Here is a 16,713-nt window from a genome sequence, read left to right as displayed (position 1 = left end):
TGTGAGTTCTAAGAAGAGCTATTCTCATTAGTGAAAAAACAATAGTACATTTATCTTATCCAGTACCAACTACTGACAATGTTGACAATATCATTTATATTCTAAGCTAAATTTATATCACAAAAATAGTGTACAAAGTATTCTAGTTCCCTGGACATGGGAGGTTTTTTTCCTAAAGAGACAGTACAGTAAACCAGGCACTGAAATGGATTTCGCTGGCAATGTGAAAAAACAGAAACAGTGTGTGCCTGCTTTGCTTTGTTTGAACAGGAAGCATTCCACTTAAAACATTCAATCTAGGTAAAGAAAATACTGGCTAGTTCTTCAGAATGCATGTTATGTCCCAGTAATATCTGAGTCACACCAAAGTCTTTCCAAAATAAAGGAGGAAAGGGAAAAAGAGGGAAGGCCGGTCCAGCATTTTTTGATGTGTATTTTTTGAAGGTATTCTTGGCAAAATGAGATTGTGAATAAAGCAAAATCAACCGTTAAGTGACAAACAGAGAACATGCAAAAACTAGAGGTAGAAAAATTAGCAAATTAGATAAAGGCCAGAAAAACATAACATAAAGACACGCTCCCTGAGGGGAAGTATGCTGAGGAAAATGCAGACAGGCAACACGGAGGAGTTAGGGTCACCGTGAGAGTGATAGCCGGCTATGTGGAGGGGAAAAGCTCAGATGTTTAGGAAACAGAGACGACCCGGGAACATTTACTTTCTAAAATTCATGGAAATCCAGAGAACAGAGCAACCAGGAAGGCAAGCACAGGCGTGGGTGGGAAGTGGCCACAGTGGATGTGTGATCCCCGTAGTAAAGACGACTATGTGGTATTAGCAAAATGTAATTTCACCACAACAAACGTCATGCAATGGGTGCCTATGGCTGACTCACCTGGCAGGCATAACTGCAATTTCTCTACTACGGTTGTAATATTTCTCTGCTGAATTCTACACCGAATAATATCTTCTGTTTGTTCTATCACCTTAGAAAATAAAAGTGTAGACAATTTTAAACAGTTAAATGGCATCCAAATGCTGAGTTCTCTCCTTCCCTCCCTCCCTCCCTTCCTTATCATCCATCACCCATCATCCATTCATCCATCATCCATCATCCATCACCCATCCATCCATCCCTTTCTTACCTCTTTTCCAGCATCTTGGAACCTTCGGTTGGTATCAGTAACCTGGACCTTAAAAATAATTTCACCTTAGTTAGACAAACATGTATAAAGCTGTCCTGATGTAACAGCTCACCCTTGTAATCAGATCATGCTTCATGAGGAACTCAGAACAAAGAAATGCAAATTCAAATTAACTCTACAGCTTGAACTTGAACTTCTGATTGAAAAGAGCTTTTGTTAACTTCAATTGGTTATGACAGTTCTTTTTAACAGATTCTGTGGCAAACTTCTCAAATTTACTCAGGATTTTTGAACTTTACTTGCTTTTCTGAGTCTGTCAAACAATTCAAATCACTGACCCAATTGACCACTGGTCCCTCTTTGACAACTTCAATGAGGTCTATGTGCCATTCACTGTCACAGGAAATGGCGATTGCATTTTACGGTAATTAAACATTCATACTTTCTGAATGCAAGCCCTGGGAGGTTGACGAACATCAAACACAGAAATCTCAATCCACAGTAGCAGCTCAAGCTGCAGGTGCAGCCGAGGCTCAACTTGGAGTTTCCCACATATTAAGTGACTCATTAGGTCATCGTATGGGGAAGCACAGTCTCATTTATTAAAAATCTCATTAGCTGCAGAGCAGAGGTGCTCAGTGACCTCGTGACGCTGTCTCTGGTCCCTCGTTATCTGAATATCCTTCACATGATGGATTTTCTCATCACAATCTTTGCTCTCTGTCTGATACGCGCTTTAAATGAAAAGACAACTCATGTAATCATTTTATATCCTGGCTGAACAAATCCAGACATGGTTTAATAAGTAATGGCTCTGATGTGGCAAGATACAGAGAGGAATTTACTTTAATAAATTTTTCAATGTAATTAAATAACAGCATGGCAGCATGAAATCATTTATAGCAAATTTTCATGACACTGGAGGGTAGCTTTTAACACCATTGTACCACTGTCTTTTGAAAAGCCTGAAACTGTAAATTGACCCTTTACTGTCTCTCTCCCTTCTGAAAATGCACCCAGTGGCCCACGCACTGTACATGGCCCATGCACTGCACAATTTAATGAGAACTTATAGAAGCAGGGAGTAGTGAGCACACTCCTACCTTCAGCTTTTCTGCGTCCGCCCTTACTTTGAGGAGCTCTGTGATAGCATCTACAAAGCCCTGGTGATGGAAGTTACACATTTTCTCAATCTCCTTGTCATGGTTGCGGATGCAGGCATCTAGCTTTTCCATGAACTTCTTGTGTGCATTTGGCTGACCATCATACACAGACCTGTACGTACGAGAACCCAAAATGAAGCACTCAGGCAGCGAGAGGCCTTCCTCTGAAGCTCAGTCTCTGTAGACATGGATTTAATCTCCGAGTAAGTAAATAAGCTGGACAGTTCTACCCACAGAAATAATCCTAAGGGGAAAGATTTCATTTCCTTTGAGTATGCTAATATTCAAAGACTCAGAAGTTCTCTAAATATATCCCTAGGTATCCAGGAATAAAGTTCCGAGGCTTGGGATAGGTGGACCAAATATCAGTCTTCAACACACTAAGGCTCAACACTGAGTCAGTGTTGAGAGGAAGGAACTCAGGCTTTTATTACATGTACTGTGTGAGAACGTCCTAAGAGTGACACAGCAACTCTTTCCCTTCACAGTAAGTCTCTAAAGGGGATGCTGTTACCCTTGCTTTTTTAATACATCATTCATTACAATGGCCACAAAGTCCACAACTCAAGATTGATGGCTGGAATATGCATCTTGGCCGTCTGTTCCGAAGTTTACGTCCTCAGGTCCGAGATCAGATGGTGACAATGCCACATCTGTGCTAGGTGCAAAGCTCAGCTCACACTAACTCCACAGAAAGCTGACGTGCCCTTTACTGTCCAGTAAATTTGCCTTGGCTCTAGGAATGAACACTTTATAATGTCTTGTCTGTTTACAATGGGGGGGCATAACAGTAATGTTTACGAAACTGGGGGCCTTGGCTTTCTAGAGGCTGCAGACCAAGGTCAGCGAGAGTAGGTGGGCAGTGAGCCAGATCCACACCGGCAGTTAGCCCCATTCACATGACTGTACCCTAATAAAAAGCCCAGGCATCGAGGCTTGAGGGAACTTCACTAATTGACAGCAGGCGAAGCCCGCCCACACAGTGCCACTAGGGACAGACAAATGCAAGCTCATCCGGGCCCTGTGCTCCAGCCTGCCCAATGTGCCCTTCCCACTGCTAACCACAGTAAGTACCAAGCAGAACCGAGCACAGCGCCTCTCAAAGAACAGGCAGCCTGAAGGTGGCTGCGCCTCCCCAGCCCCGCCTCCTGCTTGCCGTTCAGTGTGAGTTCTGGTTTTGCCACCAGGCCTTTGTCAGTCGTTTCTGTGTGAAGTAACCATTTCCTCTGCAGGACAGCTAAGCTGTGGCCCTGGACAGTTACTCTGGGATGTAATCACATGCCACTTCGTATTGTAATTTAAATGTTTACATATACTATATATTTTGTTTCCCCAAACACAATGAAGCCTCTGAGTGTAGCGTCATGCCTCCGTTTTTAATGAGGTAAGCAGTAGAGACAAGGCAGGTTGGTAATGAAGAACCCAGGCTCTGAATCCTTGGCTAGAATGAGACTTCATGGATTCTTTTCCATGCGTCTACTCTTGATTCTACAAACACACAAACACCTTCCAAACTCCTCCTTCCACCACTAAGCTTGCCTCAAACTTCCGTCATATCTCCCCACGGGAGAGTCTGATGAGCGTTCATCTTCAGTTCACTCAAAAGTGAATTCTTCCTAACACTGTTCCCCAAGTCTGCTTTTTCCACCATCTTCCTCATCTCGGTAAAGTCCACTTGTCTAGCTTCTCAGACAACCCCCTGAAATCTTTGTCATACTTTTCTCGTCTTCTAACCACAAATGATTGAGCTTATTGGATCTATGGCCCAGAACAGTGACAAATGCAGCACAACGCATTTGTAAGTGACAACATATTACAATGCCAAAAGGCTGGGCTGGTCAGACCTCAGCAGCTCTGCCTGCTGCCAAACTTGACACTTGAGTTAGAACCTCAGAACCAATTCCCATGAACTGTCCTCTAACCTCCACACCTATGCCATGGAACATGTACACACATGCACACGCACAGCATGTGTATACACATACATGTACATATATAAATATATATAAATGTTTTTTAAGTTGGCCACCTCTGATCTAGCAGCCCTGTCATATCCACAGAAAGGTGACACACTCTTTACTAAATTAGCCTTGGCTCTAGGAATGAACACTTTATAATGTCTTGTCTGTTTACAATGGGGGGAGGAGGTCTTGGCTTTCTAAAGGCTGCCAACCAAGGTCAGCAAGGATAGCCAGATCCACACAGGCAGTCAGCCCCATTCACATGACTGTACCCTCATCTCAGTCAACAACATGTCTTGCTTTAAAGCATCACCAACTGCTTCCTAACTGGTTTGATTTTACCTGGCCTCGCCCTTCCAGTATCAACACAGTAGCCACACAATGTATAATGGGGATATTAAACTAAACGATCTTATAAGTATTTTTTTGCAACAGCCTTGCAAAGCCCTGTATAATTTTGCTGCTCTGGGTTAAACTGAAATCTTATGTCCTAAGAAACCCCTTTGGTACAAGCAAACTGAAACGGTTTGCCACCTATTTTGTTTCAAGGTCCGTGGGTTATGAGAGATGCATTTGAGCCCGATGTTGCGAAATATATTCAGTCTGATATCCCTCACAATGCAGACTCCGGGGCTGGGAGATGGCTCAGCAGTTAAAGCCTGAGCACTGGAGCCTGGGTCCCAGAACCCTTGTAATGCTGGGCGGGTGTGGTGCAGAGCAGAATCAGGACGGCTGCTTCTGTCTCAGTACAGTGGTGATACAGATGCCAACTGAGTACACAACTACATGTTCGGTGCTTCTCATGCACGGCCTCACTGAATACTCACTACCCCTACAGCGCAGACCCTGCTAGCAGCCCAGTTTTCAAATGCAGTTGAGGAAGATTAATACATAAGTCTAGAGTCGCATAAAAACACAGCCAAGACTTAACCCCTAAGCTACTGGGCCCAGTATAACTGAAAAAGTATTATGTTATCTGACTGTCGGGTCAGCAGTGGTACTCAGCACCATGGAGAAGGATGGGACTCTCGAGCTGAGCTGCTGCTTCGAGCAGCCCACCTTTGACAGGCAACTGAGACCACACAGTAGGGTATCCCCGGTGTGCACTGCTGCACCCATCGGGTGCCATCACCCAGTGGGCAGGGAAAGGCGCTGGGAACCAAGGCACGACTAATTGACAGGCAGCTTAAGTTTCAGGTGCACACACTGAGGACAGAAGGAGAAACTACTGAGGTCCCTCCCGCACTTCTCTGAAAACCCCGCTTGACTTTCTGACCTTGAACAAGTATTGTTATTCTTCGAACCTGTGACGTGAGGGGCAGAGAAAGGAGCTGACAGTATTATTCACTTTTTAAATCAAAGTTGGCTATTAGTGTAAAATATACTGTTCTAGAAATTTTAGTTACATACAGCTTTAATTAAACTTTTCTTGTTTGTTTTTCGAGATAGTGTTTCTTTATATTAACAGCCTTGGCTGTCAGGGAACTCACTTTATAGACCAGGCTAGCCCTTGAACTTATGGAGGTCTGCCTCTGCCTCCCAAGTGCTGAGATTAAAGGTGTGCACCATCATGCTGGGCTCAAATTAAACTATTTTTTTTTTCCGGAGCTGGGGACTGAACCCAGGGCCTTGCGCTTCCTAGGCAAGCGCTCTACCACTGAGCTAAATCCCCAACCCAAATTAAACTATTTTTAAAAGGAAGTTCCCCAGGATTTTTAATATCTACAGGGAAGTCTGGCCAACCTCCTACAAACACACACATAGTGATAAATATGACAGACCCAGGAAGATAAAATAGGAGATTGCTTTTAAGCGCTATACTACTCCACATTCACTAAAGGGATAGCTTTGTTTAAAAAACTTTTTAATTGTGTGTGTATCCGTGTTTTGCTTGCATGTATGTTTGTGTGCTGTGTGAGTGCAGAATCCGTGGCATCCAGAAGAGGGCGTCGGATTCCCTGGGACTGAAGTTACAGAGTTATGAGGTATCCCGCGAGGAACCGAGGTAAAGTCCCTGAAGGAGCAGCCAGTGCTCTTCACCCCCAGCCCACTAAGCCCACCTCAGTGCTCCACACACACACACCGATGTCAAGGAAAGTGCCAGTCACCCTTTCAAATGCTTGGCTCAGTCAGACCTTCTAGCTCTGCTGGGTTCTATGCTACACGGCAAAAAACACAGGTGCAAAACTCAACATTTTAACAATGACTTGTGACTAGAAAATAAACATGATTTACACTACACTAAAAATTTTATTCCCGCATTTTAATTTTAGCCACTAGGGATGCACAGAAACAGTCTCTTGTACACAGTTTAACTTTGTAAGCACGGACAGAACCCATCCTCGTCTGTATCTCACACACAAGCGAAAAGCGTTAAGGTATAAGCTGTTCTGTAATATTTGGTCATCTAGTATTAGGAGGCTTTGGGGATTTAAACAAGAGAATTAGCTTTCACAGATACCTTTTTGAATTATTTGTATAGGACTCCACCTACTGGTTGAAATAAGAAAATTAACGTCTAAACGTTTTAAAGGGTGAAGTGAAAATTATTGCTTTTATTGCCAACTGTAATCTGATAAGCTGACACGCGTCTGTGTTCTGATAGGTGCTACGTTTTGTAAATGAAATGAATTAGAAATACTTTATGGTTTCATTTTGGTAAAGAAAAAGTCTTTGTGAAAAAAGTTAATTCACCAGAAATGTAAAAAAGGACTCATTTCTGGTAACAGAATCATTTTTAATCATAAAGCATATATTCCTGTAGTATTTTCAATATTTATTCTTTGCCTTCATTCTAAAGAATAAATAGATCACAATATCTAGGAGGAAAATGAAATGTATTGCCTCCCAAAACATAATTATTTTTTCCTAAAACACCATTCAAACTTTTTGTAAAAAGAAATATAATCTCAAAGCATTTAATCCTAGAGTCCACATATTGCCTATTTTTTACTGAAATTACTATAGTTTTTCCAGTAAAAATAAGCATTTTTTTCTTGTATCCCAGAGTTCTTCCTTCATTCTCTAATAGGATGCATGAGATGCACAGGCAAGAAAGAGCTGGTCAAGCCTAGGTCTGCAGTGTTATTATGCCAAAGACACTGTGGTGGCCACCACAAAAAGATGCATTTTTAATTAAAATTTAATTGCTTTCAAGAAAGAGAAAAGGAGAAGTCTAGCAACGAAAAGGTCTTGCAAATGCTAGAAACTTCAAAGAACACTTCCAGGGAGCTCTGGACACTAGGAACCTACTTTCAGCTTGTGGTGTCAAGCCTTTCTAAAACCTTTTTGAGAAGAAATTTCCCAAACTTATCTGGCAACACTGTAGGAGCCACTGACTCCCATGAGGCCCATGACTCCCTTTTCTTCCCCTTCAAATAAACCAGCCAAAGGGCACTCTTGCCAGGTCCTGGGTTGACAGAGTAGGTTGAATTTGCATCTCTAGCAGTGAAGCCTGGTCTCCGGCCCTTCATCCTCCCGGCATAGGCAGTTTGCTACTTTCTTGCCAGTTCTTCAGAAGCCAAATCAAGCTTGGTTTCCAGACTACCGTTCTTAGTATATTTCTAATATAAATTTAATATTTCATATTCATGAAATTACTTATCATTTCTCTTTAAGTAATTTTAAGTTTAAACTTAATTCTGAGATTCTGAATACCACTGTTATTAATATTGTAAATTTTTTCATTCTTGGCTATTATGGACTGAGAATAATTCATTCTCCTTAGAAGCAGTTCAGAATCCACCTGAGACCCTGTAGCTGGAGCTAGAGATGGGCGTGAAAACCACGAGTCTTCTCCAATATAATTCAGGTTCTGGGGTTGGAGAGATGGCTCAGTGGTTAAGAGCACTGTCTGCTCTTCCAGAGGTCCTGAGTTCAATTCCCAGCAACCACATGGTGGCTCACAACCATCTGTAATGGGACCAGATGCCCTCTTCTGGTGTATCTGAAGACACCTACAGTGTACTCATACACATAAAATAAATCTTTAAAAAAAAAAATTCAGGCTCTGGGTTTTCAGGAACAACTATGTAAAAACCAATGAGGTAAAGCCTTATTCAATAGTAAAGTAAAGGCCATGTGGGGGAAAGGCTCTTTTTTTTTTTTAATGGGAAAGTGACAATCTTATTATTATGCTATACATGCAATTTCTCTTTTTTTAATTATATATCTGTATATATATATTTATATTTATATAAAAAGACCAATAATAGCAGTGTGTTATGCATCAACAGCAGCAACAGCTTTTCCAGGTTCTGCAGTCATCTGAACAAAACTGTAGAGACATCCAGCACACTCCATTAAAAAAAAAAAAAAGTAAAAAAACAAAACCCGAGAAAACAGCACAGTTCTGTTACTCTTGTGGTACCTGGCACCATTTTTTTTTTAATTAGCTTCTCAATCATCATCTGGAAAGAAAACATTCTGAGCAACATCATTAAAAACAGCTCTGATAAAGCACGGTCACTACTACGTATCATAAAGCAGGTACAAGCTATTTTACATCCACAGAGGTATGATACAGTACTGTCCTACATCTATACTAGAGGATACAATTTAAAAGGCATTATTTGAGACTTGATTCTACTTTTCCAGCAGAGGGCCCAAAGGATGGTGTGACACAGCTTTGTAAAGAAACATACTCTAGACAGGATTTCCTTTCACTAGTGGCACAGTTTTTAAGGATTCATTCTCTCCATGAATGTCAGCTAAAACCATTATTAAAAAAATGAAATGTCCCTAAAACAAAACCGTATAACCACCGGATTCACATGAAGATGACCTAGTGGAGACAAGCTGGACCTCACCTTACCAACAAGCTATCAAATCTGTTATGTTTAAACAGTGAGACCTCCAAGGAAGGAGATGCCAAATAGTGCTTCAAAGCTTCGGACCACAATCAAACACAGCATCCTTTTCAACAGAAGCAGAAGCTTATCTGAATATGCTCAAGGATGCTGACATCAACATTTAATCATCTCCTCACTCATCCAGGAAGAAGGGGAGATCAGTTACTACTGTACTTTATTGTGTTCAACCAAATCACCATGTTACAAAAATAGCAAGCTGCCATAATAAAAAATAAGGCTCCTCTATCCAGCACCAGATAGCATCATTTTACTTTCAAGCCTAGAAATTGCACACTTGTATATAAACCAACCGAAGATGAGGATTGAGAGTTCATCTTGGTGGATTTTTCCTTTGATGAATATGAAGTGTCCTTCCTTATCTTTTTTGATGACTTTTAATTGAAAATTGATTTTATTTGATATTAGAATGGCGGGGCTGGAGAGATGGCTCAGCGGTTAAGAGCACCCGACTGCTCTTCCAGAGGTTATGAGTTCAATTCCCAGCAACCACATGGTGGCTCACAGCCATCTGTAAAGAGATCCGATGCCCTCTTCTGGTGTATCTGAAGACAGCTACAGTGTGTACTTATATATAATAAATAAATAAATCTTTAAAAAAAAAAAAAAAGAATGGCTACTCCAGCTTGCTTCTTCTGACCATTTGCTTGGAAAGTTGTTTTCCAGCCTTTCACTCTGAGGTAGTGTCTGTCTTTGTCTCTGAGGTGTGTTTCCTGTAGGCAGCAGAATGCAGGGTCCTCATTGCGTATCCAGTTTTTGTTTTTGTTTTTTTTTTTTTTTTGGTTCTTTTTTTTCGGAGCTGGGGACCGAATCCAGGGCCTTGCGCTTCCTAGGTAAGCGCTCTACCACTGAGCTAAATCCCCAGCCCCGCATATCCAGTTTGTTAATCTATGTCTTTTTATTGGGGAGTTGAGGCCATTGATGCTGAGAGATATTAAGGAATAGTGATTATTGCTTCCTGTTATATTCATATTTGGATGTGAGGTTATGTTTGTGTGCTTTTCTTCTCTTTGTTTTGTTGCCAAGACGATTAGTTTCTTGCTTCTTCTAGGGTATAGCTTGCCTCCTTATGTTGGGCTTTACCCTTTATTATCCTTTGTAGTGCTGGATTTGTAGAAAGATATTGTGTAAATTTGGTTTTGTCATGGAATATCTTGGTTTCTCCATCTATGTTAATTGAGAGTTTTGCAGGATACAGTAACCTGGGCTGGCATTTGTGTTCTCTTAGGGTCTGTATGACATCTGTCCAGGATCTTCTGGCCTTCATAGTTTCTGGCGAAAAGTCTGGTGTGATTCTGATAGGTCTGCCTTTATATGTTACTTGACCTTTTTCCCTTACTGCTTTTAATATTCTTTCTTTATTTTGTGCGTTTGGTGTTTTGACTATTATGTGACGGGAGGTGTTTCTTTTCTGGTCCAATCTATTTGGAGTTCTGTAGGCTTCTTGTATGCCTATGGGTATCTCTTTTTTTAGGTTAGGGAAGTTTTCTTCTATGATTTTGTTGAAGATATTTACTGGTCCTTTGAGCTGGGAGTCTTCACTCTCTTCTATACCTATTATCCTTAGGTTTGATCTTCTCATTGAGTCCTGGATTTCCTGTATGTTTTGGACCAGTAGCTTTTTCCGCTTTACATTATCTTTGACAGTTGAGTCAATGATTTCTATGGAATCTTCTGCTCCCGAGATTCTCTCTTCCATCTCTTGTATTCTGTTGGTGAAGCTTGTATCTACAGCTCCTTGTCTTTTCTTTTGATTTTCTATGTCCAGGGTTGTTTCCATGTGTTCTTTCTTGATTGCTTCTATTTCCATTTTTAATTCCTTCAACTGTTTGATTGTGTTTTCCTGGAATTCTTTCAGGGATTTTTGTGTCTCCTCTCTATGGGTTTCTACTTGTTTATTTATGTTTTCCTGGAATTCTTTCAGGCATTTTTGCAATTCCTCTCTGTAGGCTTCTACTTGTTCTCTAAGGGAGTTCTCCATGTCTTTCTTGAAGTCCTCCAGCATCATGATCAAATACGATTTTGAAACTAGATCTTGCTTTTCTGGTGTGTCTGGATATTCCATGTTTATTTTGGTGGGAGAATTGGGCTCCGATGATTCCATGTAGTCTTGGTTTCTGTTGCTTGGGTTCCTGCGCTTGCCTCTTGCCATCAGATTATCTCTAGTGTTACTTTGTTCTGCTATTTCTGACCGTGGCTAGACTGTCCTATAAGCCTGTGTGTCAGGAGTGCTATAGACCTGTTTTCCTGTTTTCTTTCAGCCAGTTATGGGGACAGAGTGTTCTGCTTTCGGGAGTGTAGTTTTTCCTCTCTACAGGTCTTCAGCTGTTCCTGTGGGCCTGTGTCTTGAGTTCACCAGGCAGGTTTCTTGCAGGGGAAAAGTTGGTCCTACCTGCGGTTCCAAGGCTCAAGTTTGCTCGTGGGGTACTGCCTAAGTCCTCTCCGCTGTGGCAGCAACCGGGAAGATCTGCGCCGCTCTTTCCGGGAGCCTCCGTGCACCAGGGTTCCAGATGGCGTTTGGTGTTTTCCTCTGGCGTCTGGATGTGCACAGAGTGCAGTCTCTTCTGGTTTCCCAGGCGTGTCCGCATCTCTGAAGGTTTAGCTCTCCCTCCCACAGGATTTGGGTGCAGAGAACTGTTTATCCGGTCTGTTTCCTTCAGGTTCCGGCAGTGTCTCAGGCGCAGGGGTCCTGCCGCTCCTGGGCCCTCCCCTACGGGAACCCAGAGGCCTTATACAGTTGCCTCTTGGGCCAGGGATGTGGGCAGAGGTGGGCAGTGTTGGTGGTCTCCTCCGCTCTGCAGCCTCAGGAGTGCCCACCTGACCAGGCGGTGAGGTCTCTCTCCCACGGGGTTTGGGGAAAGGCTCTTTATTTAGATTTAAAAAAAAAAAAAAAAAATAGGGGCTGGGGATTTAGCTCAGTGGTAGAGCGCTTGCCTAGCAAGCACAAGGCCCTGGGTTCGGTCCCCAGCTCCGAAAAAAAGAACCAAAAAAAAATAATAATAATAATAATAAAATAAAAAAAATCACATGATCTGGAATTATTTTCTTTTAAACGAATATCAGATCTTATCCAATTTAAATTAGCTAAAGAAACTACTAAATTTGGGGGGGGGGGGGAATTCCATTCCAAGGATGCTTTATCCTGCATATACCTCGATACAGCTTACATTCCTCTTCAGTCTCAGCTCAAGACAGCCCTTACGAACTTCATAGTCACTTTAGATAATTCTCCAACTTCGTGGAACTTTGCCAAGCTTGAAAACACAAAGTCTATACTACATTTTCATTCAAACACCCCATCAGTTGTGTTCAGTGTATTTTATCTCCTAGTTACTTGAGAAATGATGAGGTCTTCCATCTTTATATTCAATTCACAAGTGTGACGATACGAAGTGTAAATCTTAATAAAAAGAGTAGGTCACCAGGGGGCGCTCCTGAGTGACAAGTGAACCAGCACCCGGTTCAAAACGCGTCAAAGTAATCCATCTAACAGCTAACTGACCTCTGAGAAATAAAAACAAAATGAAAATAAGATTTCTCTTTTGTTTTTTGGAGTTTGTTTGTCCGTCTGTTTGTTTGTTTTGCTGACACGGGGTCTCTCTGTATAATTCTGTCTGTCCTGGACAAGGCTTACCTTGAATTCACATAAATCTACCTGCCCCTGCCTCCCAAGTAAGATTAAAGGTACGCACCATGCCTGGCTACATTTTTTTCTTTTTAAAGCTACTTTTATCTTGTTACTTATTACTTTAAAATAAGAATTTAAATGGTTGTTAGCCAAAAGCTCAAATTACCCAAGATGCAATCCACAGACCACAGGAAGCTCAAGAAGAAGGATGACCAAAGTGCGGTGCTTCACTCCTTCTTCAAAGGGGGAACAAAAATATTCATAGGAGGGGATGTGGAGGCAAAGTTTAGAGCAAAGACTGAGGAATGGCCATTCAGAGCCTGCCCCACATGTGGCCCATATATATACAGCCACCAAAACTAGATAAGATTGATGAAGCTAAGAAGTGCATGCTGACAGGAACTGGATATAGATCTCTCCTGAGAGACACAGACAGAGTGTGTCCAATACAGAGGTTAATGCTAGCAGCAAACCACTGAACTGAGAACAGGACCCCCATTGGAGGAGTTAGAGAAAGGACTGAAGGAGCTGACGGGGCTTGCAACCCCATAGGAACAACAATGCCAACCAACTAAAGCTTCTAGGGACTAAACCACTACCCAAAGACTATACATGGACTGACCCAGGGCTCCAACTGCATATGTAGCAGAGGATGGCTTTGTTGGGCATCAATGGAAGGAGAAGCCCTTGGTCCTGCCAAGGTTGGACCCCCAGTGTAAGGGAATGGGGGTGGGGAGTAAGGGGAGATGGATGTGGAAGGGAACACCCTTATAGAAGAAGGGGAAAAGGAGGGGATAGGGGGCTTAGGGACAGGAAACCAGGAAAGGGAATTAACATTTGAAACGTAAATAAATATCTAATAAAAGACAAAAAAAAGGGGGTTGGGGATTTAGCTCAGTGGTAGAGCACTTGCCTAGGAAGCGCAAGGCCCTGGGTTCAGTCCCCAGCTCCGAAAAAAAAGAACAAAAAAAAAAAAAAAGACAAAAAAAAGAATGGTGAAACAGAACTATATATAAACACAACAAAACTCCTCCAAACTCAAGCTTCTGAGAGTGGCCAGCATGGCACAGGAGACACCTTTACCTGCTGCACGCCACCTGGCATTTAGTTATTACACGGGACTGAACGAACACACACTCCAGCCACTCTGGGAACCAGTCTGGAGGGTCCTCAGAAAACTGGACATTCCACTACCTGAGGAATCAGCTATACCTTTCCTGGGCATACACCCAAAAGCTGCTCCAACATACAACAAGGACACATGCTCCACTATGTTCATAGCAGCCTTATTTATAATAGCCAGAAGCCAGAAGAACCCAGATGCCCTTCAACAGAGGAATGGATACAGAAAATGTGGTATATCTACACAATGGAATATTACTCAGTTATCAAAAACAATGACTTTCATAGGCAAATGGATGGAACTAGAAAATATCATCCCGAGTGAGCAACCCAATCACAGAAAAACACACACGGTATGCACTCACTGATAAGTGGATATTAGCCCAAAAGCTGAAATTACCCAAGATACAATCCACCGACCACATGAAGCTCAAGAAGAAGGACCGCCAAAGTGCGATGCTTCAGTCCTTCTTAGAAGGGGGAACAAAAATATTCACAGGAGGAGATATGGAGACAAAGTGTGGAGCAGAGACTGAAGGAAAGGCCATCCAGAGCCTGCCCCCACCTGGAGACAGTTCATATACATCCCATATACCAAACCCAGACAATATTGCTGATGCCAAGAAGTGCATGCTGACAGGAACCTGATATAGCTGTCTCCTCAGAGGCTTTGCCAGAGCATGACAAATACAGAAGCAAATGCTTGCAGCCAACCATTGAATTGAGAACAGTGTCCCCATTGGAGGAGTTAGAGAAAGGATTGAAGGAGCTGAAGCAGTTTGCAACCCCATAAGAACAACAATGCCAACCAACCAGAGCTCCCAGGGACTAAACCACCATCCAAAGATCACACATGGACAGACCCATGGCTCCAGCTGCACATATAGCAGAGGATGGCCTTGTTGGGTACCAGAAAGAGGAGAAACCCTTGGTCCTAGGGCCATACCCCGCCAGTGTGGGGGAATGTCAGGGCAGGGAGTCGAGAAGGAGTGGGTGGATGGGTGGTGGAACACCCTCACAGAAGAAGGGGGAGGAGTTGGGGGAGGGGGTTGATGGTCGGGAAACTGGGAAAGGGGATAACATTTGAAATGTAAATAAAAAATATCCAATAAAAAATATTTTATTTAAAAAAAAGAAAGTGTTGTGTAGGGTGGTGCTAAGGTCATGGATTAGTAAAATAACCAAAGCTTTCTAACAGAGGTAGGAACTGCTTAATCTACTTCATCTGTATGTATTTACTGTGATATGCATGTGTGCGCACGCACATGCACACATACACAGAGGACAGAAAAGAGTTTGAGGGAGCTGGTTCTCTTCTTCCACCATGTGGATTCTAGGGCTTGAACTCAGGTCAGCAGGTTTAGCAGCAAGCCCCTTTACTGCTGAGCCATCCCATCAGCCAATTTATACAATGACATTGAAACTTTCTGGGAAGCATCACATGATAACCTAGAGATAAGCAAGGCTCTAAAGCCAAATTAAAATGGGAAGACTATGGGAAAACAGCCCCAAACAGCCCCAGGACTGCAATGCTGATTTTGCAAGCTTTCCTCCCAAACCATGTATAATACTGTACTGCTAAAGGTTATTATAACAACGGTAATGCAGATAGAGATTAAGGTATCCTGAAATCGGCTAAGTATCCAAACCAATGAGGTATTCTCTGGCTGCAAAGTAACAGAGAGTTTCTAAGAACTTTGTGGAAGGGGCTTTATAAACACAAGATCTGACTTCATTTGTTAATCCTGCAAAAGATTCCTTGTTTACAAAAATGTGCATTCTTTGTATGTTTGCCCACAAAACAGCTTATCTAGTTAGCTACATGTGCTCTTAAAACATTTTATAAGGAGGCTGTGACACAGCTCAGGCTAAGAGCCCTTGTTGCTCCTACTGAGCTCCCAGCACCCACAGGGGGGCTTAAAGCCAGCCAGAACTCCAGTTCCAGGCCCTTTTCTGAATTTTGTGGCACCAAGCATGCATGTGGTGCACAAACATACATGTAGACAAAACACACATAAATCTAATAAAATAAATGTTGAGCTGTGTGAGATAATGGCTACCTGAATCCTCACATTCATCTGAAATCTGAAATATTCAAAACTTGGTCTATAACAGAGCTAACATACCCCACCCCACTTTAAAGTGAGAAGTGCTAGGGAATGAGCCTCTGCTTTGCCCATCTGCAGCACGAGACCAGGAAGCACACTGTAAGACGTATCTGGCTTGTCTGAGCTCCCTGAAAAAGCAAAGACCAAAAAAAAAAAAAAAAAAAGGATATTTTCTTAAATTTCTGGTGTTGAATTTTATTTGCCTTGTGTTCTACTGTGTGAAGTTCCTGTTCTCACTAATAGCCCCTATCCTCATGTACAGGAAATATTAGTTAACATTAGTTACCATTACTTCCTGTACCCAGAGCTGACACTCCCATGACTGGCGTTAGCGCTCTCTCCAGCACTGGGTAAGAGCACAGCACACTTACTAATGCACATCCTCTGTGGAGAGCTGAGGTGTAATCAGCCAGCACAGCCTTGGCAACAGACTTCCTTCTTCCTGTTGTCACATTCCTGACCACAGAGATGTCTCTTCCTGCTTATTTTTGGACAACTTGGTAAAATGCAAAGGGTGAGAAAGGGCAGCACCAACTCGGGTCACTTTATTTGTCCTCTAGAATAAACAATTGCTAACATCATTTTAAATTTAAAAACCTCAAACAATTGAGTAAATTAATGCATGTGGGTAGACTGCTTCCCTAGAACACTTAGAAAATTTAACAAAAATGTCAGGTGGTATAGGGCCGACTGTCACCCATTCTGCCAAACAGCTGTAGA

The 16,713-nt window shown here is 42.3% G+C and overlaps 1 protein-coding gene across 2 annotated transcripts in view; it reads right to left on the bottom strand.

Annotated features, from left to right (window-relative positions):
- The window catches only part of Exoc6 (exocyst complex component 6), a 143,180-nt gene that overhangs the window by 111,532 nt on the left and 14,935 nt on the right, over window positions 1–16,713 (bottom strand). Inside the window, 3 exon segments of one of the 2 annotated variants that reach the window (NM_019277.2) lie at window positions 894–984; window positions 1,144–1,191; window positions 2,247–2,418. In NM_019277.2, coding sequence (NP_062150.2) covers window positions 894–984; window positions 1,144–1,191; window positions 2,247–2,418 — 311 coding nt within the window. 2 annotated transcript variants of the gene reach the window in all.

The sequence above is a fragment of the Rattus norvegicus genome, chromosome 1 (assembly GCF_036323735.1).
Source record: "Rattus norvegicus strain BN/NHsdMcwi chromosome 1, GRCr8, whole genome shotgun sequence".
Lineage (NCBI taxonomy): Eukaryota > Metazoa > Chordata > Mammalia > Rodentia > Muridae > Rattus > Rattus norvegicus.
Note: the sequence above shows the minus strand (reverse complement) of the source record. Positions and strands in the feature narration are given on the sequence as shown.